Source organism: Eleutherodactylus coqui, chromosome 10 (genome assembly GCF_035609145.1).
Source record: "Eleutherodactylus coqui strain aEleCoq1 chromosome 10, aEleCoq1.hap1, whole genome shotgun sequence".
In the NCBI taxonomy this organism is placed as follows: domain Eukaryota; kingdom Metazoa; phylum Chordata; class Amphibia; order Anura; family Eleutherodactylidae; genus Eleutherodactylus; species Eleutherodactylus coqui.
Genome location: NC_089846.1, coordinates 43860281 through 43886699, shown reverse-complemented (window position 1 = coordinate 43886699; position 26419 = coordinate 43860281). Strand labels below are relative to the sequence as shown.

At 45.1% G+C, this 26419-nt stretch overlaps 1 protein-coding gene across 2 annotated transcripts in view; it reads left to right on the top strand.

Moving 5' to 3' along the window:
- HDAC8 (histone deacetylase 8) overlaps positions 1-24209 on the top strand; it is a 42053-nt gene extending 17844 nt beyond the window's left edge. The window contains exons 7-11 of one of the 2 annotated variants that reach the window (XM_066580936.1): positions 12861-12969; positions 13899-14071; positions 19093-19187; positions 20393-20498; positions 23988-24209. In XM_066580936.1, the coding sequence (XP_066437033.1) occupies positions 12861-12969; positions 13899-14071; positions 19093-19187; positions 20393-20498; positions 23988-24010 (506 nt within the window). In that variant the 3' untranslated portion in view covers positions 24011-24209. The remainder of the gene's footprint in view (positions 1-12860; positions 12970-13898; positions 14072-19092; positions 19188-20392; positions 20499-23987) is intronic. The other variant, XR_010786953.1, reaches the window with a different exon arrangement.
- The last annotated feature ends 2210 nt before the right edge of the window (positions 24210-26419 follow it).

The following is a 26419-nucleotide window of genomic DNA, read 5'->3' as shown; positions in this document are numbered from 1 at the left end:
TTTCCAAAGGCTTCACTTAATTTTTCTCGTAACTGTGTGTGGTTATAGCCAGAGTATCAGATCATCATGTATTTGACTTTTAACTTATGTTCATTAATTGTAAGTTTGTAGAAGAAAAATAATTTGTCTATCTTTATTAGTTTAGCTGCTTATATTAATTGATATAATCACTATAGATGGTGTTGCCAGATACATGTGCTTTAGGCCTTTTTCACACGGGCAACAGCAATATCGCCATAAGAAAATTGCAACTGTGTTCTGTGCGATATCGCTGCGTTTTCTCTCCGCAATATCGTGATTTTATAGCACTCTTTTGCCAAGATTTTCAGAAGGGGCTTAAAATATAAGCCTTACCCTGAAAATAAGCCCCGGCTGCCTTTAAAAACAAAAAAAAAACAATACATCACCTTACAGTCGCTGTCCGCTTCGGCACACTTCTTCTCCGCAGGTTCGGCACACTTGCTTGTAGATTTCAGCCACCGCTTCCTGGCCAGAGGCTCAAAAACTCAGCCTCCAGGAAGCGCTGGCTCTGTCTGGTCCTCGAGCGCTGTAGCTCAGCCAATCACTGCAGCGCTTAATGAACCAATCACAGCCATCGCATTGAATGGCTGTAATTGGTTCATCAAGCGCTGCAGTAATTGGTTGAGCCACGGCGCACGAGAACCAATCATTGCAGCGCTCAATGAGCCAATCACAGCCATTGTACCTGGGGGGCAATTTTTTTCACTTAAATGCATGTAATTTGGACTGACCCTTTTTATCAGCGCTCTCCTCTTTGTAAACTTTATTGTTTAAAAAACAAAAACTGTCCATACACTTATTTAGGCCTTCAGCAGTACAACAGAGATGTCATTAAAAATCTCCCACCTTCTAATGATAATGCAATGAGACGACACAGCAAATTTAGAAAGTGAGCTAAAGAAAATCAGAAATGCCAGTCTACTGTATGTGCTCTAGTGCAGGGATCCCCAACTCCAGTCCTCAGGGACCACCAACAGGTCACGTTTTCAGGATATCCTATAGAGAGAACACCTGTGGCAATGTCTGAGGCAACTACAATAATTGCATCACCTGTGCAATACTGAGGAAATCCTGAAAACATGACCTGTTGGCGGTCCCTGAGGACTGGAGTTGGGGAACCATGCTCTAGTGGACAATATGAAAACTGCAGTATTTCAGGCTTGCATTCAGATCAAAGAGAAAAATACCAAAGGGACCCTAGTTGGATGGTAATGTGTTTTATAATTGTGTTTACCAATTGCCTGAGGGCAAGCAATTACCAATTATCCACCAAACTATCTTAAAACTTCACTTTTATTGAACTATTCCTTAAAGCTGAACCAAAAGGAAAGGATTAAAATATAGCGACCTTCCCAACCTATTATTTGTATTGAGCTGGAATGGCAAGTTAATAAACTGTTGTACTATAGTAGGATATATATGTACAATTTTAGCAGTGATGGTATGCCTGCAGTACACACCACCAGCAACCCTCCAGGACGTGCCATTAAGAGAGAGGATAGAAAACTCCCCTACCTTTGCAGCCTATCACATTTGTTCTTCAAGCTGTGTCTCCTCTTCTCATTTGATCGGACAACCAATGCGCTGTCTACTATACCAGGTCACATGACTCCTGACCAGTCATAACACAGAACGGACTTTATGGGCTGTTTTCTGATTCATTTCAGTTATGGGGTCTAGTTTTAACAACTCTCATAGCGCATGCCCAAACAATTAATCTAATCTATTCCCAAATAGTTTATCCAGCTACCCTGCTTTAGTATAGTGCTTGCCCTGCATTCGTTGGTTAGATATGTCACATTTATCTGACTCTATTCAGTTGCACTTATTCTTTCATGTATTACAGGCTTAAAGGAGTTTTGTCATTTAAAAAAAAATCTATACTTGCCTATTCCTTCCCTGTCAGTTTCCTTAGCACATCTTCTCCTAGCTGAGCTTTTGCAGTGTCTTGGGTCACGCACGCTGGGCCCAGCTTGTTATGAATGCTGCATTCCTCAAATTCCTTCCAGCTGGGTCAGTGAAGGTCAGGTCCCTGTGCTCTAGCTTCACTGCCTAGGAAGGAATTGTAATCTATTTCAGAGACAGCTCGCATGAGCAATCTCTAAAGAAGATAGGCAGTCCCCCTGCTGGCCTGTGAGCTGTGACGTGACATAACGTACATTGGTTGGTAGGCAGAAGACTGCCAACCAATGTACGTAACCTCACAGAAAGATCAGGCAGCTGAAGGTGAAGTGACCCCCCTGGACTGCAGGAGACAGGAGAAGATGGGGAAGTGAAGATCTGGTAAGTAGACTGACAAAGGAGGAATAGATAAGTATAGAATTTTTCTTTTTTAGTGACAGAACCCCTTTAAACGCTTGCGCGGCCACATACAGTAGCCAAAACGTCATATATATCCCAATATGGTACTAATAGAAACTACAGCTTGTCCCAGAAATAATAAGCCCTTAAAGGGCACCATCGATGGAAAAAAAAAAAATGAAGAAGAATTGTGAGGGTCAGAAGATGGTGACAGAAAGCGCTTTTTGAAAAACAAAAAGATTTGACTATGATACCTTAAAAACACCCCTCTCCAGTGAAAAACAAGCCCTTGTTTGGCCATGTCAACGGGGAAATAAAAAAGTTCTGATTATTTTGAAAGTGGGGATAAGAAAAACAAAAACTAAGTACAGCAGGAAAGGGTTACAAATATCTTTTTCTTTGGGGGCGTGGCCAGCGACCGACATGAGCAGTCGCACGTGAGGAGGGCTCCCGAGGAGAAAATCTAAAATCCTGCAAAAATCCTGGCCAGATCCAAATCCTGAGATCCCAGACATCGCCTAGGAACTCATAACTCCTGAGGGGACGCTGGGACCGCGCCCGGAAGCAATTAAGAGCCCCCTGAACCCATAACGGAGCCGCGGACCGAGGGGGAGCGGCGCCAGTGCCCCGCTATTTTCCCGCGCTCGGCCCGACGTGGATCTCCCCGGCTCCCCTGCCTGAGGGGCCAAGTGGAGACCTAAGAGCCGCCCTTGCCCACTGAGAGCTGCCCGACGAGCCTCCCCCAGGACCCGGTCATCGCCCGAGCCGACTCTTCTCCCTGACTACCGCCGGCCGGACGCGACCCGGGTGGAGGAAGACCCCCGCCGGCGGGACCCCGGCCTTTGAAACGGGACGACCTGCCCTCCCGGCGAGGGAGGAATCAGCTGCGCTGGGGCTGGGGGACGAGCCGTGACTCGCAAGCCGCTCCGGCCGCCCCGCCGTCCCGAGACCTCCGCTGCCGCCCGCCCGCGCTGACGCGCGGACCGCACGAGACCCATCCGGGAGGACTCAATCCACGATCCTGAAAGGAGTACCTGCTGCGGGGGCCCCGATCGGAGCTGCGGCTTGATCCGACGTCCGGCCCGGAGCGGCTGAAGATCCTCTGCAGTTGGCGGGGAGCTGGCCCCTCCCGAACGGAGGGGGCTGCCTGGCTCACAGCCTCCGACCCTCTCTCTCCCGTGCAGAGGCTGCACGGACACCGCGGCCGCACAGACCGTCCTGCTATACCTCACCACGGCCCTCCGGTGACACAGGGCACCACAAAGAGCCCCAACTCCAGTCCTGACAGCTGCCTCACCTGCGGACCGGCGAGCTGGGAACCTCCTTGGCTGGTTGACTTCTATCAACAGCTACCAGACAGACAGCTGCCGACCCGACCACATTACCAGTCAGTTATCCGCGACCCATTTCGCGACACCCGGCGACCCCGGGAGTTCCGTGCCGCGGTGCTCTCCTCCCCCGGACCCGGCCCTGCGGAGCCGGCAGCTAAACTGTAAGTAAACAGCAGAGGGACAACGCACTCATCAAGGGACATTGACCCCTCCGGGACTATACACCGGGCAAATTGCCCACAACAATAGGCCCCTACTACCCCCCTGAGGAGAAAAAAACATTTGTAGCTGCCTATACTACCACATAACAATATCTGGGGGAGTGCGTGAGGAGCGGACCGCTTGGACCCACAGCCCCATCTACTCGACCCACTCCCCGCGGCGAATAGTGTTGTGACATAGAACCGGCACCAACTCCTATCTCTTTATTGCAATCGAACATAAACTCAACCAAACTCTATATAATTGCGACCCGGACCGCGGGACCTCCGCCCTCTAACAATCACTGCAACCACATAATTACAAGGACTGAATAACTAACCAAATCTAAATCCCACAAAGTCGCATCAAACGGTTGGCTCTACCATTGGTTGCCTGCCACAAGTAACGTCATTGATACCCTCTATATTATACTACACTGAACGGGAAAAGACAGAAATCTTCACTTGTTAACAGCCAGTATAAGCGCAAAACTACAAGAACTGTATAACCATCAACATCTAAGCGTTGCAAAGTCACGCCGAGCTATTGGAGTTGCCCTCCGGCCCTCATCACATCAATAACCCTTGATACTTCATATATCGCAGTACGCCAAGCGGAAAAAGTCCCTTATCCTTTAATAACCACCGCAACTGTACAACCATAGTGACTCTAACCGACAACATCCAAATTCTGTAAGAGGCGTATTAAACCACCGAAACTTAAAACCTTAAAACGAAAAAGAAGAAAAGCATCCACTCCCATAAACCACCACACCAATTTACGCCCTCCACCATGAGCACGCGGGCCAGGGGTGGCTCAGCAGCGGAGAAGCTAAAAGAGTTTGCCCACTCTAAGACCCCAGACCATACGCCGCGGCCAATACGACCTACCCAGATGAGGGAGCCTGAAGACGAGAGCGGGCAGTCTCCGGAACCGACCATGCGACAGCTCCTTGAAGCAATCAATACCTGCAAGTCTTCTCTCACCAATAAAATAGAAGAGATAAAGTCCGATGTCTCGTTACTGAGACAGGACTTGCAGAACATGAGAGGTAGAATGCGAGAAATGGAAGATCGCATCTCCAACGCAGAGGACTCCTTACGCCCACTCTCTGTAGCAGTTAAAAAAGCCACACGGGTAGCAGAATATTGCCAGTCCAAGACGGACGACCTAGAAAACAGGTCGCGCCGTAATAACCTACGGATAATTGGTCTGCCCGAGAAGTCAGAAGGCTCCCACCCAGAAACATTTGCCGAAACCTGGCTGAAGTCCCTACTAAGCGACGAAACCTTCTCTACGCATTTTGCAGTGGAAAGAGCTCACCGGGTCCCAACAAAACCACCGCAGCCGGGAGCCCCCCCGCGCCCCTTCCTAGTGAGGATTCTCAACTGCAGAGACCGTGATGCGGCGCTCCGTCAGGCTAGATTAAAGGGCCCATTAAAGCACAACAATGCAACAATCTCCATATTTCCAGACTTTTCCGCCGAGCTACAAAAGCAAAGGGCCACATTCATAGAAGCCAAAAGAAAGTTCAAAGAAAGAAACATCCCGTATTCAATGGCATACCCAGCATGCTTGCGCATTGTGGCCCAAGGAAAAGTGATTTTTCTTCAATCCCCCACCGAGGCCTCGGAGTGGCTGGATATGCACCCGCAAGCACCGAAGGACGATTGATCCCGCAACATCTACGGCAGGACTTTATATCCAGTCATGGTTTGTGCGACTGATACCCCTTTGACCTATAGACGGTGAAGCGTGGGGCAACAACACCTTAGAATCGCCAATAGATCTGGCAAATACCCACGATCCTCTGTAGGCCACCGGGATATTCCCCCCCCCCCATATTAGAGAAACATCTGCTACTTCTGAATAGATTGTAGCTAAACTGTTTATTTCTGTTTGATGTTTTTGACATTTATGCCGAAATTAAGCAAAATGTCAAAGGTTAAAGGTTTAAACTGTTGTAATCTGCTCTTTAACAATATTCTTAGCAGGTCTGCACTGACACAACTCCCCTCCCTACACCTACCGATCTCCCCCTTCTCTCCCTACCCCAGGGACACAGAGGCAACACTTCAAGTACATGCTCACATAATCAGAAATGGCTTTAAAATGCCTTAGTTGGAACGTCCGGGGTCTCGGCACCGCCCTCAAGCGAAGAGCGGTTTTTACCTATATTCGGCAAACTAACCCACACATAATAAGTTTGCAAGAAACCCACCTAACTAAAGAAAAGGCCGACGCCCTTGCAAAACCGTGGGTGCAATGGGCTGCCCACTCCTTTCACACCTCCTTCTCTAGAGGAGTCTCTGTGCTCATCCATAGGTCATTGCGTTGGAACCCTATCAATACTCGCAGGGACCCAGAAGGCAGGTTCATATTCATATTTGGCGAAATCGACTCCAAACCCTATATTATCCTATCCATCTATAACCCACCACATAATAACCTCCACCTTCTACAATCCGCTATAACATACGCACATCAATACCCCTCGGCGGGGGTGATTTGCCTAGGTGACTTTAACATGGTAATGGACTCAGCTGTAGACAGATTCCACATATCTCCTAATACGACCTCCACCCAAAACTCTTCCCTTAAACAATTAATCGAAAGTGTCGGCTGGATCGATCTCTGGCGATTTAAACACCCTGACGTGCGAGAGTTCACCTGTCATTCCCCAGGACATAGCGCGCTGGCAAGGATTGACTACATATTTAGCTCAGCGGATCTGGCATTATACCTCTCTAACATCACGCACTGCCCACGTGGCATATCCGATCACAGCCCCATACTGCTAACGCTGAAATTCCCTCAACAAATTATAGTACCCACTTGGAGGCTCCATCCCTTTTGGTTGAAGTTAATCGGACCAGACGACCAAATGCCTTTTCACATATCCCTGTTCCTAGAGGCTCACAGCGAGAATACCCACCCCGCCCTGAAATGGGATACCCTGAAGGCTTATGTAAGGGGATTCCTTAAGTCCACCATCTCACACATTAAAAAATCGACAGCTCAGGCTGACAGAGAGCTTGAAACCCAGACAATAGAGGCTGAAAAGATGTACACATCCAACCCCATAGATGCCAATAAAACAGCCTGGCTCAGCCTACTTCGACTTCATAAACATCAAATATATGCTAAAGCAAAACGCAAATTATTCTTTACAAAGCAATATTATTTTGAACTGGGAAATCAATCCAGTCACCTACTGGCCACCCTCATTAGGCGGGGAAACAAAACAAATACGGTCCTTAGGATCAGAAGCCAAAGCGGGGTAGAGCTGACTGACGGCCCATCCATTACAAACTGTTTCAAAGATTTCTATAGTAATCTATATAACTCTTCCTCTCAGAGCACAGTGGCGGATAACCTGAGCTACTTGGAGGATTTAAACTTCCCAACTTTATCCGCAGATCAGGTCGAACTTCTGGAAGCCCCTATCACGCTGGAGGAGATCCAGCAGGTAATTAAGGATATGGCCCCTAATAAATCACCCGGTCCAGATGGTCTCCCAATAGAGACGTACCGGAAATACAGTGAACAATTAACCCCGCTACTATTAGAGACATTAAATCAAGCCCAAATAGACAACACCCTCCCATCCTCATTCTACAAAGCCTCCATAGTAGTGATACAGAAACCTGGAAAAGACCCGACAGACTGTAGCTCCTACCGCCCAATCTCACTGGTAAATGCCGATTACAAAATCCTAACCAAAATCCTAGCAACTAGATTAAATCAAGTGATCCTATCCATTGTCCATCCGGACCAGACGGGTTTCATGCCTGGGAAATCTACGACAATAAATATCCGTAGAGTTCAGACAGCTATGCAACTGGGAAAGCAATATAATATGCCCTGGGCTTTAGTCTCACTGGACATGGCAAAGGCCTTTGACTCACTGGAGTGGGCTTTTCTTGAGGCCTGTCTGGCCCGCTTTGGATTTGGACCGAAATTTCAACAATGGATCAAAATCATATATAAATCCCCGAGCGCGAACGTAGTGGTAAATGGCATCCCATCACCCGAATTCCAACTGGCAAGAGGCACCCGGCAGGGATGCCCTTTGTCCCCGGCCCTATTTGCCATAGCTATTGAGGCGTTGGCGATACGTCTGAGAGATACCCCTAATGTAAAAGGTATTAGATGGATGGACATTGAGAGTAAGGTGGGACTATACGCGGACGATACAATTCTTTTCCTATCAGACCCAACGAACTCATTCTCCCAGGCCATGACCCACATAGACAGGTTTTCCAGTTTTTCAGGTCTATATGTCAACTGGTCTAAATCGACAATCCTATACACAAACTCCAACCCCGGAAACGACCCCTACGTAACTAAATACGGGCTAAGACCAGTCCAGACATTCAAATACCTGGGAATACTAATGCCGTACGACCACAACAACGCTATAGCAGAAAATATAGACCCGTTGCTGGACGATATGAGACACAAACTAAAGGGATGGACCAAACTACCACTCTCTGTGGCGGGGCGCATAAATCTTATTAAAATGGCCATTCAGCCTAAATGTTTATATATACTACAGCACATGCCAGTAACAGTCCCCAAACGCCTCTTTCGGACACTAAACTCCCTGATCATCTCCTTTGTATGGAACTCCACTCGTTCCAAACTAAGCTTGTCGACATTACAAAGACCCAAAGAGCAAGCCGGAATGGCCCTCCCGGACCTCCGACTCTACTACCTGGCAGGACAGCTGAGGAACATACGGACCTGGGTCTTGAACCGGGAGCTGCCCATAGCAGACAAACAACTGGCGAAACAAGTAAAAGGCAATAATCTTTTAAATTACCTAGAATTCCCACAATATACTAACCCCTCTGACGTGGTCCCACTTCACAGACTGGCTCTTGGGGTGTGGAGGGAGGTGAAAGCGCTACAACGATACCAAGACATAATACCCGAGCTCTGTCTCTGGAATAACCCTGGTTTCGCCGCCCTACAATCAATCCCAGATCCACAATATTGGATGGCCCAAGGGGTACACACACTAAACGACATATACACAGATGAAATACTCCCTACATTCACAGAACTACGCGATAAGCTGCAGTCCCCACATCTCCAACTATTCAGATTCTTCCAGCTGAGACACGCCCTAAATACCCAATTCCCACCCGCTTCAACACATATATCTAAATTCCCTACAATCGGCATCCTCAAGTCTCAGGGACCTAGGGGGCTAATCTCGGCCCTATACACACATCTCCTCTCGGCCAAAATAGCCCCTAACCCACCTGTAGCATATGATAAATGGAAGCAAGTTATTCCATCTCTCACACCCGAGGAATGGCAGGACATCTCCGAATCCCACCTGGTAGTTTCCCCTGCTGTAAATAATAAATTAATCCAACTATACATAACACACCAAGCTTATCTCACCCCTAGCCGCTTATACAGAATGGGCGCCACATCCTCAAATGCTTGCCACAGGTGCCGTCAACCAGAGGCGAACTTCTGGCACTTGATATGGGAATGTCCCCCAATTAATGAATACTGGTCGGAAATTACCAACCTCATAAACACACTATTGCCTCCCCCACTGACTATTGAATTAGACCCCAAGGTGGCGCTGTTTAGCCTATTAGAGGAGGAAATATGGCCACACCATACCCGCACCTTTCTTGAAAAGGTCCTGTTCATGGCCCGGAAGACAATAGCTATGAAGTGGATGGCGGTGGAGGCTCCCTCCATCCTACACTGGACCCAAATGGTAAACACCATAATCTCCTACGAGAAAATCATCTACCAAAACAGAGGATGCCCCGCCAAATTCGGGAAAGTATGGGGGATATGGATTGACTCCCACTCTACCCTACAAATGGAATAGCCCCGAATCCCGACTTACACCCCCCCCCCCTCAGATAAGTGTCAGCAGACCTGCACCACAGTTCCTCTATTAAGACCGAAACAAACCAGAGCAGAACCGTTTTGAAAAAGTTATAAAGTTTATTGTTGTCAAGTTATTCTAGAAATACAGCAATAAGTTATATGGATTTAAATACAATGGAAATATATGCATGAACGATGATACAACTAACAAATTCTTTGTATTCTGTATTCTACAATGCTTCAGTTTTCTTAAAATAAAACGAATTTAAAAAAAAAAAATCTCTTTTTCTTTGTTCTTTTGCTTCCTAAATGTAAAATTAAGAAACTTTCTAAATTTAAGAATTCCCTGCCATTTTACTCGACACTAACTTCTACATATAGCTGCGGAATAAGTTGGTGCTATACAAATAAAGATTATTATTATGTCCTTGTGACAGATCTGACAGCGCTGGGCTGTAAATGCCCTCTCTGCTCTGTCCCTCTATAGGGATGTACACTCTACATCAGATTGTGGAGACAGAGAAAACTTCCCAGTTTTTAGTCTGCAGGGGGCAAGGATCACACAGGCTCTGTATGAGTTTAGGGTGAAAGGAGAGCACCACGGATAGACTAGTTTAGTAATTAAGCTGTGCTGGTACATGGGAGCTAGTGAAGGCAGCAGCATCCTGGACACACAAATCTCATATCCGACATGTATTACTGGGAGGAGCACACTGACATGAGAAAAGTCTAACACTAGGAGTAGGTTGCAAACTAGATATTGGAGGTCCTGGAATTTAATGAAGAAATGGAGATTGCATGCTGAAACTTTAATGCAACTTTATTAAAGGGGTTGTCCAGTTGTAAACTGTTGAGGCCTATCCTAACCATAGGTCATCAATAGTAGATTAGCAGGGGTTCGTCACCCAGGACCCCTGCCAATGAGGTCTTTACCGAGCCGGTATGTTTGTGCACTGAGCTGATTTTTGCAGAAAGCCGACAGCTATGTTCCCACTGCAGTGGCCAAACTTGGTTTTGCAGTCCATGCCTAGCAATGGGAACCTGGCCTGCAATATCAAGCCTGGCCATTGCAGTAACAATGGAGCTGTTTGCTTTCTGTGGAAATTAGCTCCGTACATGAGCTTGCTGGCACGGAGAACAGCTGATCCTGAGTGCTGCAGCTCCACTGATATACTATTGATGACTTGTCCTTAGGATAGGCCACCAATAGTTTAGAACTGGACAACCCCTTTAACTCCACAGTATGTAACCCTTTTTTTTACCATGTCAAAGTTGTCCATCGCGTTTGCCATTACCCTTTACTGGATACAAGGAGTTGAACCCACACATGTGAAATTCTGTCCCGTACAATTTTCTCTCCTCTAGCAAATTTCACAGTAGCCACTATGGGGAAAATTATTAGACTAGTGTTTGAAGCATTGGTCTTGATACGATCCCCGCTGCCACACATTGCTCATTAATATAATAGGCGCACACTTCTTCATACATTAGGCACATCCTGGCCTCTCCGTACGCCTCCACAGAAATCTATGCCAGCTACGAGCTGGAGTAGATTTCTAGTATTATTTACATCAATTTCTGGAGTAAATTATACATGTGTCAGGATGGGGCAGCCATGCCCATTTAAGGAAAAGAGTGGCGTAGGGTGGCTCAAAAAAATAGTTGCATCATTTTTGCACAGTGAGGGCTTGTGCTAAATTTTGAAACTTTTATATGCCACTTAATTCCTCAGAACTCTCCCCCTATGTATTTCAGGAGTTAGTAGTCTCCAGGTCTCAGCCAAATCCACATTCATCCATCAGACTTCCAGATGGTGAAACGTGATTCATCACTCCGGAGTCCAGTGGCAGCATACTTTACATCTCTCGAGCCAATGCTTGGCATTGTACATGGTGATCTTGGGCTTCTACGCAGATGCTAAACCGTGGTAACCCATTTCATGAGGTTCCCAGTGCACAGTTCTTGTTACTTCAAGACGCAGTTTAGAAGCCCCAACGGAACTATTGTGGTATTTATAGTTGACCCCAATGGAACTATCGTGGGTTTATAGTTGACCCCAACGGAACTATCGTGGTATTTATAGTTGACCCCAACTGAACTATCGTGGTATTTATAGTTGACCCCAACTGAACTATCGTGGTATTTATAGTTGACCCCAACTGAACTATCGTGGTATTTATAGTTGACCCCAATGGTACTATCGTGGCATTTATAATTTACCTCAACGGTAAAATCGTGGCATTTATAGTTGACCCCAACGGAATAATCAGGGCATTTATAGTTGACCTCAATGAAGCTATCGTGGTATTTATAGTTGACCTCAACGGAACTATCAAGACATTTATAGTTGACCCCAGCGGAACTATGGTGACATTTATAGTTGACCTCAACGGAGCTATCGTGGCTTTTCTAGTTACCAGGACAAATGTCACACCCTGACTTGTGGCAAACTCTACTCTTACACTGCATTAGAGTTGGTGAGCTTTCAGTACAAGCCATACCTAACACTACCAAGCTTTTCTTTGGCAGGTACATGGCCGTGTGGTTGATTTAATGCAGTCGTTTCATTTCTTGCACCTGAATTTAGTCTTCTCAATAAGAAATAGAAATATATGAGCGGGATTTCTCCAGCCAGGACAAAGATCTGCATTGTATTCCGCTACGAATGAGATGCAATAAAAGTATCCAAGATCCAGCGAAGAAGTCCACATTTCTGTTTATCTTTCTAAGCAGGATTGAATTCTTTTGACATTCAGTCCAGAGATCCTGAAATTCTGTGCAGTTCCAAAGAAAGCAGTCAGGGATTCAGATGTCAGGAACAGAGCCGGCTTTGAATCCTCTCTCACAAAAAATCACTTTGTTTGGGCTTCAACACTGGATGCTATTATTGACTTTCCGCCTGCATGGCAGTGAGTGCCTGGCATGGTTTTGCCATATATTGTCTCGTGATGCGGCTCAGTAGGTTTTCCACCTAAATATGTTGTGGCCATTGTCAGGGACGTACTGTTCTTGTTGAATCGAAGGCTGGCCAGGAAGAGGGTTGTAAAGTAAAGTGTGCATACTAGTCCATTATTTGCTTTTTTACAATGCCCTCACACAATATTGTTATGCAAGTCTGAAACTCCGTTTATCCTTTTATAGGGACGGGTGATGTCAGTGACATTGGCCTCGGGAAGGGGCGCTACTACAGTGTAAATGTTCCCTTACAAGATGGAATTACGGATGACAAATATTACCAAGTCTGTGAAGGGTAAGAAATCTCACTTGGCAAGGAATGTTGGGTTTTTAAGTTCGCTTAAAGGGTTATTCTCTTAATATTCCCATCACAGCAAGTTATTTGCCATCCACAAAATAGGGGATAATGTGCCGACTGGTTGGGGTCTGACTGTTGACAACACCATAGATGCCGGGCAGCAGAGGCCGTGCATGCGTGCCTCTGGTCCACCCACTTCACTGGAAGTTCTGGAGATAGCGGAGCTCAAGTCTCTGGCACGCTCATTGAAGTGAACAGAGCAGAGACTCGCATGCATGCCCTCTGCTGCCTACTATTAGGGAAGCGCCCGTGCTAAAATCTTGGGATCAGTAGGAGGTCTCAGCATTTGGATCCCTACCAATCAGTAAGTTATCCTCTATCCTGTGGATAGCAGATAACTTGCTGTGATAGGACTGTGACGGTAAGAAGAGGGCATCCTCTATGTATAGAGGAAAAAAGGTTTCATCACCAACATAGAAGGGGGTTCTTTACTGTAAGAGCAGTGAGACTATGGAACTCTCTGCCTGAGGATGTGGTGGTGGTAAAATCAATAGAGGAGTTTAAAAAGGGGACTAGACATCTTTTTAGAGCTGTACGATATTACAGGATATAGACATTAAATAACCAGCGGGGTTGTTGATCCGGGTCTTGGAGTCAGGTAGGAACTTTCAAACGCTGATCCAGAGATTATTCTGACTGACATTATGGAGTCAGGATGGATTTTTTTCCTCAAATTGGCTTCTGCCTCTTTTTTTTGCCTTTCTCTGGATCAACAAGGGAGGGTGGAAACAGGCTGAACTGGATGGACATTTGTCTCCTTTCAGCCTAACATACTATGTATATAGATTTTCCTAAAATGACTGTTCATCATAATAGTCTCTTTAAGATGTCAGGTTTTCTTGCATGAACTGTCCTCTCTCTTACAGGGTGCTGAAGGAGGTATTTACAACATTTAACCCAGAAGCAGTTGTCCTGCAGTTGGGGGCCGATACGATTGCAGGAGACCCTATGTGTTCGTTTAACATGACGCCTAAGGGCATTGGGAAATGCTTGAAGTATATTTTACAGTGGCAGCTGCCGACTCTCATCCTAGGAGGAGGTGAAGACATTGTATTCTTCTTTTACTAGTGTTGTAAGCCTTCATTATGCACACTCGCTCTTCCTGTGTTTGTTTGCGTAGTCAACTGTTTCCTATTACATTTTGTGTGTGTGCGCCATTTTCACGATATGATTTAAAGAGTTAACCAATCTGATAACGTACACCAGCCGCCACTTACTCCCTTCTCTGCTATGTCCATACTTGCAGAAAGTGAGCGGGGTGAGAGAGGCGGGGAAAGCCTGACACCGTTTTCCAGAGGAGGACTAGCGGAGACTTTTTACGTCTTGGGGTGCTTTTAGATGAAACGATTATCGTTCGAAAAAGCGTTCAAACGAGTGAAAGGGAACGATAATCATTTGGTCTAAACACGAACCAACGGCTGAACGGTGAACCAGAATTGTTCATTTTCTTTCAGGTTAAATATTGATCTTCAGTCCCTCTCGTTCCGTCTTTCACATTCGCTGTATAAGTGAACGATTCTCATTAGAACGAGCCAACGATGCATTAGCTGTCCAAACAGGCTGAATGAGAGCAAACGAGCCAACGATGACGTCACTCAGACGTTGAACTGATAAGCGGCTCATCTAAAAGGGCCCTTAATGGAAAGTGTCACATCCATTAGGACATGAAAGGGCAGGGGCATGATGGGTAGCAGTTAAAATGATCACGAGAATGCGTGCGCCAGGACATAAGTAGGATACTAAGCTCTAGAACCTGCTCAGATGGTGTCTTCTGATGTGTTTGACCATCCTATCACGGTAATACCTTTTTTCCAGTATGTCTTCATGACGGCACCACTAGGAGGGTTTCCACACCTCAAACAACAACAAAAAAACGTTTAATGCCCCCTCTCACTTACGTTTCCCAGTTGTTACCTGCCCCTTATGATATGAAGAAGCAGCATCCTGCCGGTGGGGGTTCTCTGTCCTTTTTCCTGCCTCCGATATCAGGCTGGGTAGCAGACAAGGTCAGAGGTGAGAAATGTTTTCCATAGTGACCGTTTCTGCACCTCCTAGGCTCAAGTCCTGAAGGGAATTCTGCCGTTGGCTCTCAGGATCACAGACATAGATCCCATGTCGGCACCGACCAAGCAATGTGGGTAGGACTCAGGGAATGCCTTTGGCAAGGAAATCCCTCTTTAACATGATGTCTCGGTTACTGCACCGTCCAGCTCACGTGGAATACTGGGCCCACACCTTATAGGGGCAGTTCACAATTTTTGGTGCCAATTATGAATTTCAGATTAAAAGGGTTTTGCTTTTTTTAACCCTTGCCGTTTGTTTTTGTATTCTGATAAAGCCTTTGGTGTTGCTTCTGATTGCAGTCACTTGCTTCTTCATGGTGTCTACTGGCTGACAGACATACATAGTATGTTAGGCTGAAAGGAGACAATGTCCATCTAGTTCAGCCTGTTTCCACCCCTTACTTCATTGTAGAAGCTGATTAAATTGGTCTGACATGATCGACCCCTCATGAACCCATGCTGATGAGGAGTTATGCCATTGTTTTCCTTGAGGTATTCCAAGATGGCGTCTCTCTGAAACCCCTCGAATATTTTTCCAATTATTGAAGTGAAATAGCCGTCTGTCTATCACATCACTTAGCTTCCTTAGAACCCTTGGGTGTATTCCATCTGGGTTCAGCGATTTGTCGATTTGAATCTTTTTCAACCGGCTCTGCACTTCCTCCTCAGTTAAGCAGGCGATCTTTTGGGGGGGTTCGTTTTATCCTCCTGCATCTCGTGTGATATTTCTTTTTTGCTTTCGTGAATACACTTGAGAAAAAAGTATTTAAAGGGGTTGTCCCGCGCCGAAACGGGTTTTTTTTTTTTTCAACAGCCCCCCCCGTTCGGCGCGAGACAACCCCGATGCAGGGGTTAAACAAGAACACCGGACAGCGCTTACCTGAATCCCCGCGCTCCGGTGACTTCTTACTTACCTGCTGAAGATGGCCGCCGGGATCTTCTCCCTCGGTGGACCGCAGGGCTTCTGTGCGGTCCATTGCCGATTCCAGCCTCCTGATTGGCTGGAATCGGCACGTGACGGGGCGGAGCTACACGGAGCCCCATTGAGAAAAGAAGAAGACCCGGACTGCGCAAGCGCCTCTAATTTGGCCATTAGACGCCGAAAATTAGACGGGCTCCATGGAAACGAGGACGCCAGCAACGGAACAGGTAAGTGAAAAATTTCTTATAACTTCTGTATGGCTCATAATTAATGCACAATGTACATTACAAAGTGCATTAATATGGCCATACAGAAGTGTATAGACCCACTTGCTTTCGCGGGACAACCCCTTTAATGGATTTGACTTCCCTCCATCATCTTCTATGATTTCTCCTGCATTATTTGTTAAAGGGCCAGTGCTCTCAGTATACATGCAGACTCTGTTGATCCTGCAAAATTCTCCAACCCAATAAGAAGAGGGTGTTCCTTACATTTCTTTGTGTAAACGGGCACAGACTAGTCATTAGCAGAGGAGACAGAAGGAAAAACAAGCGATTGAAATTATGCAAAGAAAAAATACAAATTTATAATAGGTAATAAAAATTGTGTCTTGCAAAATGTTAAAACTTGCTAGATCATCAGTTGGCGTTTATTTTTACAAATTTATGTTCAATACCCCAGTGTGGAGACAGAAGTGTAATAGGTGGCTGCTCATTAGACTACCTGCTGTCACCCCTATGACAATGTCTGTGCAGCGGGCTGGGTGGTCTGTGATCCTGAGTGGTGGATCCCCAGCAATCAACTGGTCGGACATGCCTTTCAATCACCTTGTTGTCTTTATAATAAATAGGGTAAGTTTTGGCATGTCAGACTCTGTGGTACCAACTAGGAAAGTGGTGCTGTGATGGAGACTACTTGAAAATTGAGTAAGTAATTATAGTTTCCTGTTTTTTGGTTTACATTGTAAAAACTAAAGTAGTTCAAAAATTAAAGCCATTATCTGATTACAAAATACAGCTTCATTTTCCACAAGGTCTCATTCCTTCGGCTGTTTGTGTAAAACGCTGCATGTATAGTGCAGCGTTTTATTGACACGTGAACTGGCAGTGAGCCGGCTATTGCTGCGTACGTCAGTGGTAGTGCACTGTACATGACAGCGTATCTCACACACGCTGTCATGTGCCGTGTGATTTATCATTAAATTTTGTTAAATTACCAATTCTGTCTCATGGCGGAGTTGTGTATTCCAAAAACACACAAGTACCCGCAGCACTACAGCAAACCCTTATCCAAGGGGAGGCTCTCTCTGCACAGCCGTTGACCAGGAGACGGATCCAAATCTTCCAAAATCTCAAAGCTTATCCAAAAAAGGCAGCAGGAGCATTCAGGTGCAGTAAAACAGGTATTATTTTCTTTATTCCATCCTCAGTAATCACGCAACATTTCGGCCGTTACAAACAGCCTTTGTCAAGCATGTTACAAAAAACCACAACCCCCCTTAAATAGTTTAAAACAAGGAGAGTACAAGCATAACATTGGTTAACAGGTTGTTCCTCCTACCACTTAATCAGCTATCAGCTGCGCCGTAGCCGCTCCTGTGTCCAATCCAGGACAACCCAGGGATCCAGAGTCCTCCTCCTCGAACAACCTGTTAACCAATGTTATGCTTGTACTCTCCTTGTTTTAAACTATTTAAGGGGGGTTGTGGTTTTTTGTAACATGCTTGACAAAGGCTGTTTGTAACGGCCGAAACGTTGCGTGATTACTGAGGATGGAATAAAGAAAATAATACCTGTTTTACTGCACCTGAATGCTCCTGCTGCCTTTTTTGGATAAGCTTGGAGTTGTGTATTAAACGCCGCACATATGCAATGTATTGTGTATATACAATGTTGAATACGCAACCCCTAGAGAGCCATAGGGCTGTACACACGTAATACGCTGTAAAATACAACATGCTGCGTTCTTTTTTTTAGATGTGAATGGATCAATGAAAATCAATGTACTTTCATTGACTCCATTCACCGCGTATTACGCTTGTGGGAATGAGCCCTTAAAGGGGTTCTGTCAAAAAAAAAAAAATTCTATACTCACCTATGCCTCACCAGGCAGTCTACTTAACATCATCTTCTCCTGTCTCCTGTAGTCCCTGGGGAAGAAGGGGTCACCTCACCTCCAGCTGGCTGATTCTTCTGCTTCTTGTGACAAATCATCCATTCACAGGCATTCTTCTTCCTGCCCAGCAATATATACTAGGTTTCTAGTGACATAGCTTTCACAGCCTAGCAGGGAGTGCCGAGCTATTGCAGAGACTGTGAATGCACGCTGTCTCTGCAATAGATCAGCATTCCTTCCTAGCCAGTAAACGCTACGTCACAGAGACTGGACCTTCAAAGTAGAAAAATAGTTACCTGCAGCACAGTTTAACTCCCAATCTGGGTAGGACCGCAGGAATGCAACAGCCGCAGCGGAATATGAACAATATTCACAAGGTAAATCCAAAGCAAAGATGACGCGGCAGCATCAATAGGTGCAAAAAGTTGTTGAAAACTTTATTCTCCCATAGCAGAAAAACCGACAGCTACATTTATCAAGCTTGATAAAGACCAACAGGTCGAAACGTAGCTGTCATTTTTTCTGCTATGGGAGAATAAAGTTCTTAACAACTTTTTGCACCTTTTGATGCAGCCACATCATCTTTGCTAGGGACGTGACCGGCACTGACCTGCAGAATGCGAGGAATGCAGACTTCATAAGAAGAGGATCTGGCCGGCTGGAGGTGAGTTGACCCGGGGGGGGGGGGGGGCTGGAGAAGATCAGCAAGGAGAAGATGCGGTAAGGAGTCTGCCTGGGGAGGAATAGGTGAGTATAGAATTTTTTTTTTTTTTGTAATGGCAGAACCCCTTTTAATGTTTTCAAATTTTGCTACCTTAAGATTTTGGGAAGTGTCATGTATTGGCGGCACATATATCCATCTAATAAACATTATAGGCATTTTCCTATATTTATTAAATGGATCACCAGCGATCCCATCATCTCAGCTCCTACTAGACAACTATTGTTCTCCATTTATAGGGGGATACCATCTTCCCAATACGGCTCGCTGCTGGACATACTTGACTGCAGTAATCCTAGGCCGAACCTTATCTTCTGAAATCCCAGACCATGAGGTACACAATATTCCTAGGCCACTTTTCAAGCGTTTTGAAAGGGGAAAGACCTGAATGATACACATTTAATCTTGAATCGCTTTAGCCCTTCCAAGCTTGTGAATGCTTGTTTTGTTAGAAGACACTATAAAACAAAGAGTCCTCTGTACGTGACTTACATACTGACTCCTTGTTCTCCTGGCTTGGTAGTCTGCCTCCTCATCATATCTGCTGGCTGCCCTCCTTGCATTCTACATTTTTTTTTACAAAGTCTTTCTTAAGCTAATAAACTTCTGGATTCTTTCATAATTGCAAACTGGTATTCGTTTCACCTGTGCGCTATTGAAAGAGGCCTGTTATAATATCTTGTTTACAACCTTAAGAATTTACGGCACAATGCTCCAAAAAGAAGAGTTAATATAAATAACCCTAAAGTAGTAGCGAGATGGAGCTTGTATAGCATACACTGCCGTGAAGGATGGAAGATCGTTCCAGATGTCATATGTATCTATCCATCTATACTCAGTCCAGTAGACTAATACAGATCTGAGTCAGATGAAAGGTGAGAATGGTCTATGATAAGGAAAGCCAGGAGGAGGACACAAGTCAACTAAGGACTGGTCTAGCCGTGAAATTACAAGTTCTGCAAGGCCAACTTTAATTTTGTCTGTTATGTAATGCACAACTATGATCTGTTCCACCTATTTTAATTTAGCATTTTTTTTCATTAAAGACTGCATCCCCTGTTTAAATGCCCAATTAGGGCATATCAACATTATATAGCGGGGTTTCCTGCTTGGGACCCCCTTTTATGTCCCAAAATGGGGAGCCACTCAGTAAGAGCCGTTCCTGTCCTGGTGGGCCTTCTGTAATAATACATTACATCAGCTGATCGCCCTGAGCTCTACATTCTCAAAGGGTTGCGCATCTTGGCATGACCCCTTAAAGGGGTTTTCCGGACAAGAACTATTGATTACTTATCAGTAGACCTACCCGGCGATGAGCTGATCACCCGTCCTGCTGTCAGTGCAGACACTGTCCGATCTCAACAGTTTAGTTAATCTAATATGCTCCTTTAGCGGTGCTAATATGCTCATGGATTTAGGCAGGACATGGCGCTGTATAATAGGCTTTCATTAGTGGGACCTGTCCACTTTCTTGAAAGTTTTTGTTTGAAAATGCTAAAATAAGAGGCTGCAATATACCTGAGTAGTTTTTTCTTTTAGTTCTTCACAGAGTATGGGCCAGATTACGTGCTTGAGATTACACCTAGTTGTCGGACGGACCGAAATGATCCTCAAAGAGTGCAAGAGATTTTGGCGGCAATCAAAGGTAAGAGTAGGAAACACCAAGCCATAATTTGGGCAATGCCTCTTCGTCTCATTTTCACTGTGTGTATGTGTGTGTATATATATATATGTATATATGTATATATATATATATATATATATATATATATATATTCCCCTTTATACCTAACAGTTTTAGGTCAATGAAATGTTCAGCGATTTTTTCCATTATATTTTCTGTATCAGTTCCTCATGATTTTACTTGCTATATGAGAATATTCAATGTATACTTCCAGATATTGAGACCCTTGTCTGTTGTGTAATGTTCACACAGTTGTTGGATTAGTTAATCTGTATAGGACCATGTGCTGTACTTGTACTGTGTGGTCCTGGATACTAAACCCAGGACCTTGTAAATGTATAGCCCTACCCCTGCAATTTAAGAGGAGAAAAGCGGGTGCTGAGCTGTCAGAAACAGGAGACTGCAGATATAAACCTCGCCCTCCACCACGTCAAACAAGTCTGCTTCACCTCTCTAGTCTCCTCACTATCTTACAACCCTAAACGGCTTTTTGATATTTTTCACTTCCTTCTCAGCCCTAAATTGCAGCCTCCGGTGAGGGATCTCAGTGCTGAAGAGCTGGCTGCTTACTTCAAAAAGAAAATCAACGACATCCGGCAGGAAATAACCTCCCAATCCCAGACTAGCCCTGACCCTAGTCTCATCAGTACTGTATCTAGCTCCTGCTCACTCTTTGTACTCAGACCAACGACAGAGGAAGAAGTCTCCAGACTGCTCTCCTCCACTCGCCCCACCACCTGCGCTAGCGAATCTTTTCCCTTCCACCACCTCCGGTCCCTCTCCCCGGGGGTTATCTCCCATCTCAGCACCATATTAAACCTCTCTGATTTCTGGCATTTTCCCCTCCTCATTCAAACATGCTATCCTATCCCCACTGCTAAAGAAACAGACTCTTGACTCGACGGATGCTGCCAATTACCAACCCATTTCAAATCTCACCTTCATCGCCAAGCTACTAGAACGCCTAGTTCACTCCTGCCTTATGAGCTATCTATCAGAAAACTCTCTTCTTGAACCCATGCAGTCCAGCTTCTGCCCTATACACTCGACAGAAACCGCCCTTACAAAAGTGTCAAATGACCTCCTGACAGCCAAATCGGGGGGTGACTACTCCCTACTGATCCTCCTCGATCTCTCCGAAGCATTTAACACTGTTGACCACAAAGTCCTCTTCAGTATGCTTCCCTTCATTGGACACTGCTGTCTCCTGGTTCTCCTCCTACCTGTCTTCAGAGTCTCCTTTGCTGGCTCTACCTCCCCTCCTTCTCCCCTTGCTGTTGGGGCCCCCAGAGCTCGGTCCTTGGCTCTCTCCTCCTCTCCTTCTACACAGCCCCTATTGCACAAACCATCAGCAGATTTGGATTTCGGTACCATCACTATGCTGACGACACCGAGTTATACATCTCTCCCCGCAACATCACAGCACCGTTCCTTCAGAATGCCACCGACTGTCTGTCCACTGTTTTTAACACTTTGTCCTCTCTCTACCTAAAAACTGAACCTCTCAAAAACTGACCTACTGGCGTTTTTGTCCTCCACTAACCAACCTCCTAACATTTTCATCTCAGTGTATGGCACCACTATAACTCCCAGATAGCACGCCCGCTGTGTTTGGGTTATATTTGACTCCCATCTCTCCTTTACCCCCTACATCCAATCTCTTGCCCGAACATGTCACCTGCACCACAAGAACATCACAAGAAACTGCCCTTTTCCCACCGTGGACATGCTAAAAACGCTTATGGTTGCCTTCATCCATTCTCGGCTTGATTATTGCAACCCGCTGCTGATCGGCCTCCCCCGCGCCAGACTCTCCCCCTCTCCAATGCTTCCTGAATGCGACAGCCAGGCTCATCTTCCTGTCCAGCCGCTACTTGGATTCCTCTGCCCTGTGCCAGTCACTGCACTGGCTGCCCATCAAATATAGAATTCAATTCAAACTCACTACCTTTCATCCATAAAGCTCTCCTTAGCACTGCACCGCCCTACATTGCCTCTCTCATCTCAATCCACCACCCAGTGCGCGCCCTCTGCTAACAAAATCCAATTAAGCGCCCCTTTAATTCAAACCTCTCTTTCCCGCCTCCAAGACGTCTCCAGTGCAGCACCAGTCCTCTGGAACGCGCTACCCAAAACTATCCAGGCGGTCCCCGACACACAAAACTTCAGGCGTGCTCTAAAAACGCACCTCTTCAGGGAGGCATACCATATCCCCTAAACCAAACCCCTCTGTACTCCGCCTGATAACATGCTCCCTGTCCTACCGACTGCAATCCCTGCTAGCCATAATCAACCGCCACCTGCAGTCATCCCGATTCAGCCACTATACGGCCTGACCATTGTTTATGTGTATAGAATCCCTCACTCTCCACCTCACCATACCGTGCACATCTCCAGCCCTTTACCTTCTGTATCACCCCACCATTCGTAGAATGTAAGCTCGTTGGAGCAGGACCCTCACCCCTACTGTTTCCATCAATTGATTACTTTATGTAACCGGTTTTAGTATCTTTGTTGTTTTTTTTTAACTTTGTCTTATTAGCAGATCATAAAACAAATATTACATACATTTGTGTATATACATTTCTTCATATTTGTTCTTAATCTTATAGCAAAACTTTATCAATTCGATATCATTTGTTATAGATAATAAACATTTAAAACAAAAAACCCCTCTAATATGCTTGGTTCATTGTGTGGTATTCCCCTCCCCCCCTTACCACCACTTTTCTTCTCGCTATGCTTATTTAATCTATAGTGTGGTGTGCGAGTTTATCCACAGGCCCCAAACTTTTCTAAATTTGTCTGGACATCCTCCATGTGCCATCCACTGCATAGCCACAGTTTTCCTGGCCAGAAACAGCACTTCTCTAATAAATATCCTGTCAGGATGGGTTCATGCCTCCTCATCCTGCAGTCTGAACAATGCCACCTTTGGGTTCAGAACCAGAGGAATTGGCAGTAGCGCAGACAGAAAGGTGAAAATTTCTTTCCAAAAATCTCCAATGTGGGGGCATTCCCAGATCAGGTACCAAAAATCGGCATCCGACTGATGGCATCTATGACAGGATGAAGGATCGTTTCTGCCCATCTTACATAGATTGACCATTGTGAGATATACCTGATGCATTATATATAGTTGTATAAGTTCATTATTAATTGCCGGTGACACACGTAGATGTGATTCCATCACCTCCCGCCAGTCCTCTGATGTCAATGTGGGAATATTCGATTCTCATTTATCGTAAATAGAGAGCGGGTCATGGTCCATTTGGGCTGACAGCAGATGTGTGTAGAGTGCTGATATAAGGTATCTTTGGTTTTTTAGTATATGTTCTCCCCTGTTTTTGTAAGCACTGCGGAATATGTTGGCGCTATATAAACAAAGATTATTATTAATAAATATTCTACAGCTCTCCCAAACGTCATTGGTATTTTCTCACTTTTCAGATAACCTGAAGCGTATGGTGTAACTCCATGGCCGACGCATTTCCTGCTGATATACTGCAGTCCGTGTACAGTGTGCAAGTGTTAATATATGCATCAAACTCCCAACTCTGCAGGAGTGCTGTTTTCCCATATTGCTGACTGATGCCTATGATGGACACACAGATTTTTTACATGCTTTCTTGGAAGAATTTTTTGTATTGTGAATATTAAACATTGTTTACAAAAAAAATTTCATGGGATTTATTTATTTTTTCTTGCATCTTCATTATTTATTTACAAGGGTCAATACAGCAGGAAAAAGGTTTAGTGTCGTACATTGGCCCTAATGAGGTCAAAAGGATACTCTTTTGGCCTCATCGGGTAAATAGGGAACTATGCATACATCATACAGAGGCTGGACAGTCCATTACTCCCTTGACAACATCCAACTTGCATGTATATTTAACATGTGCCTGAGTTTGGAGCATGCTTGGGAGCAGATTTGGCCCCATAGTGGATACTGGCTGTTTTTGACAGATGACACCCTTCAGCATCGGTGGGGATTGGCGATAACTCTGATCCTGGCCATTAACCATTTAGCTGCTGCTGTCAGTACTGACAGAAGCATTTAAATGGTCCGACAGAAGAAGGGTATGAGGTTGCAAAGTGCCGTTTGGGATGTCATGGTAGGCTGGGACCTTGTGATGGCCCCGAGATCTGCCATGTATTTCTGCTTATTGTAATTGAGCCCCATAAACTACATAATGGGATTCAAAGGTGAGGGGATGTGGGGTCCAGGAAGCTGTTTTTATACTCCCCAGTCCCCTGTTGCAGTTCGCATGCACAGTGCAACTCTTTTTACAAGGCTGTGTGCTCACGCCTCTCTCATAGACATGAATGGAGCACAGTGCTGTAACGGGGTACTCGGTGAGTATAAAAAGCAGCTCCCTGGAACCCTCTTACCTTTTGAGCCCCATAATGTAGTTTCTGGGGCTCAAATATGATGGCAGAGGCCCTTTTTTAACCCTGTTGTACCAAAGCAGTCTCTGAAAGTGAATGTTAACATTGGAGTCCAGCATACCACCAAAGCAAAATGCTAATATGAGGGAAGTAGAGATTGTTGGGAGAGTAAAATAATGTCATTGCATTTGGTTGTGAATCCACCAAGCTTAGAAGCTTTGTCCTAGCACATGAGATTACAATAAAGATCACTTCTGCATCTTATATGACAATACTATACAAAAAACAACCCCTGGGAGTTACATAGACCCCATGTTGGTCCAATAGGGTTGGTACTTTTACATAACATTTTTATGGAAAAATTGCGGTTTTTGTGACCTTTTTTTCTTTTTTTAAAGAAAGAGGGCAGTATGGCCTAATGTTAGCCTAAACCAGTAGGAAAGTATTAAATATATCAGAAATCAGGGGTGGATTGGGACTTGTTCACACTGCTTAGAATCCTTGCTGGGGAAAAATATAAGGGTGCAGCGGTAGCGTTGTTCAGTTTTCATTTTCGTTTTTTTCATCCCTGCATTACAAGACCTATAACGTTTTTTTTTATTTTTCGGTCAACATAACCGTAAAGGGGCTTGTTTTCTGCAGGACAAGTTGTATGTTTTAATGGTACCATTTAATGCTCCTAATAATGTATTAGAAAACTTTAACTTCTTAAGTACCAAGAGTGGGAAATGTACAACGCTTGATCCTGGGCGTTAATCCCGGTAAATAGCAAAAATATGTTGTGGGATCAAAACCTCTGTTCCTGCAATCAAGCAGAAGCAGGTTGGGTCCCCAGCTGTTAGTCACAGCTGAGAACCCGGAGGACAAGCGGTTTTAACCCCTTCTCAATGAGTGCTATGTACTAAAAAGTGGAAATGGTTCTTCCACTGGCCACCTAGTACTGTATCTATTCCCTTCTTTTTGGTTTGTCACCTGGGAATCATGTATGACAACTGAGGAAGATGTTCTAAAGACAATGTGTCGATATGTTTTGTTATGTGTTATAATATCACTTTCCTGCACTGGTGAAGCTGCAGCAGGATGTCTGCTCTGAAGCTATAAGAGGCAGACCCGCAGCAATTAAATGATTTTATAGAGAGACCATGAAAAGGATTGTGGGAGTTTCCACTAATATAAAAGAGTAACAGAAAGCAACCAGGGGGTAATTAATCAAGAGACAATGCAGAAAATGTTTGTGGATTCAAGGACTCTGTTTTTGCCCATGTAAAGATGCGCTGCTTTCAATAAACGCCATATTTTCAGTAAAGCAAGGTCTGTTGCTTCTTTAGAAATCCCAAGCTTCACATATGGTGGCAGCAGTGAGATCAAGCATGAGTATTGCTCCAAGCAATTAAAGGAGTTATGTGCAAGACCCGTTCCTGCTGTGGTAAGGCAAAAGAAGGTGTATCTGCAAAGCGAATTGCTGAGTATAAGTGCAAAAAAATGTAAAGTCA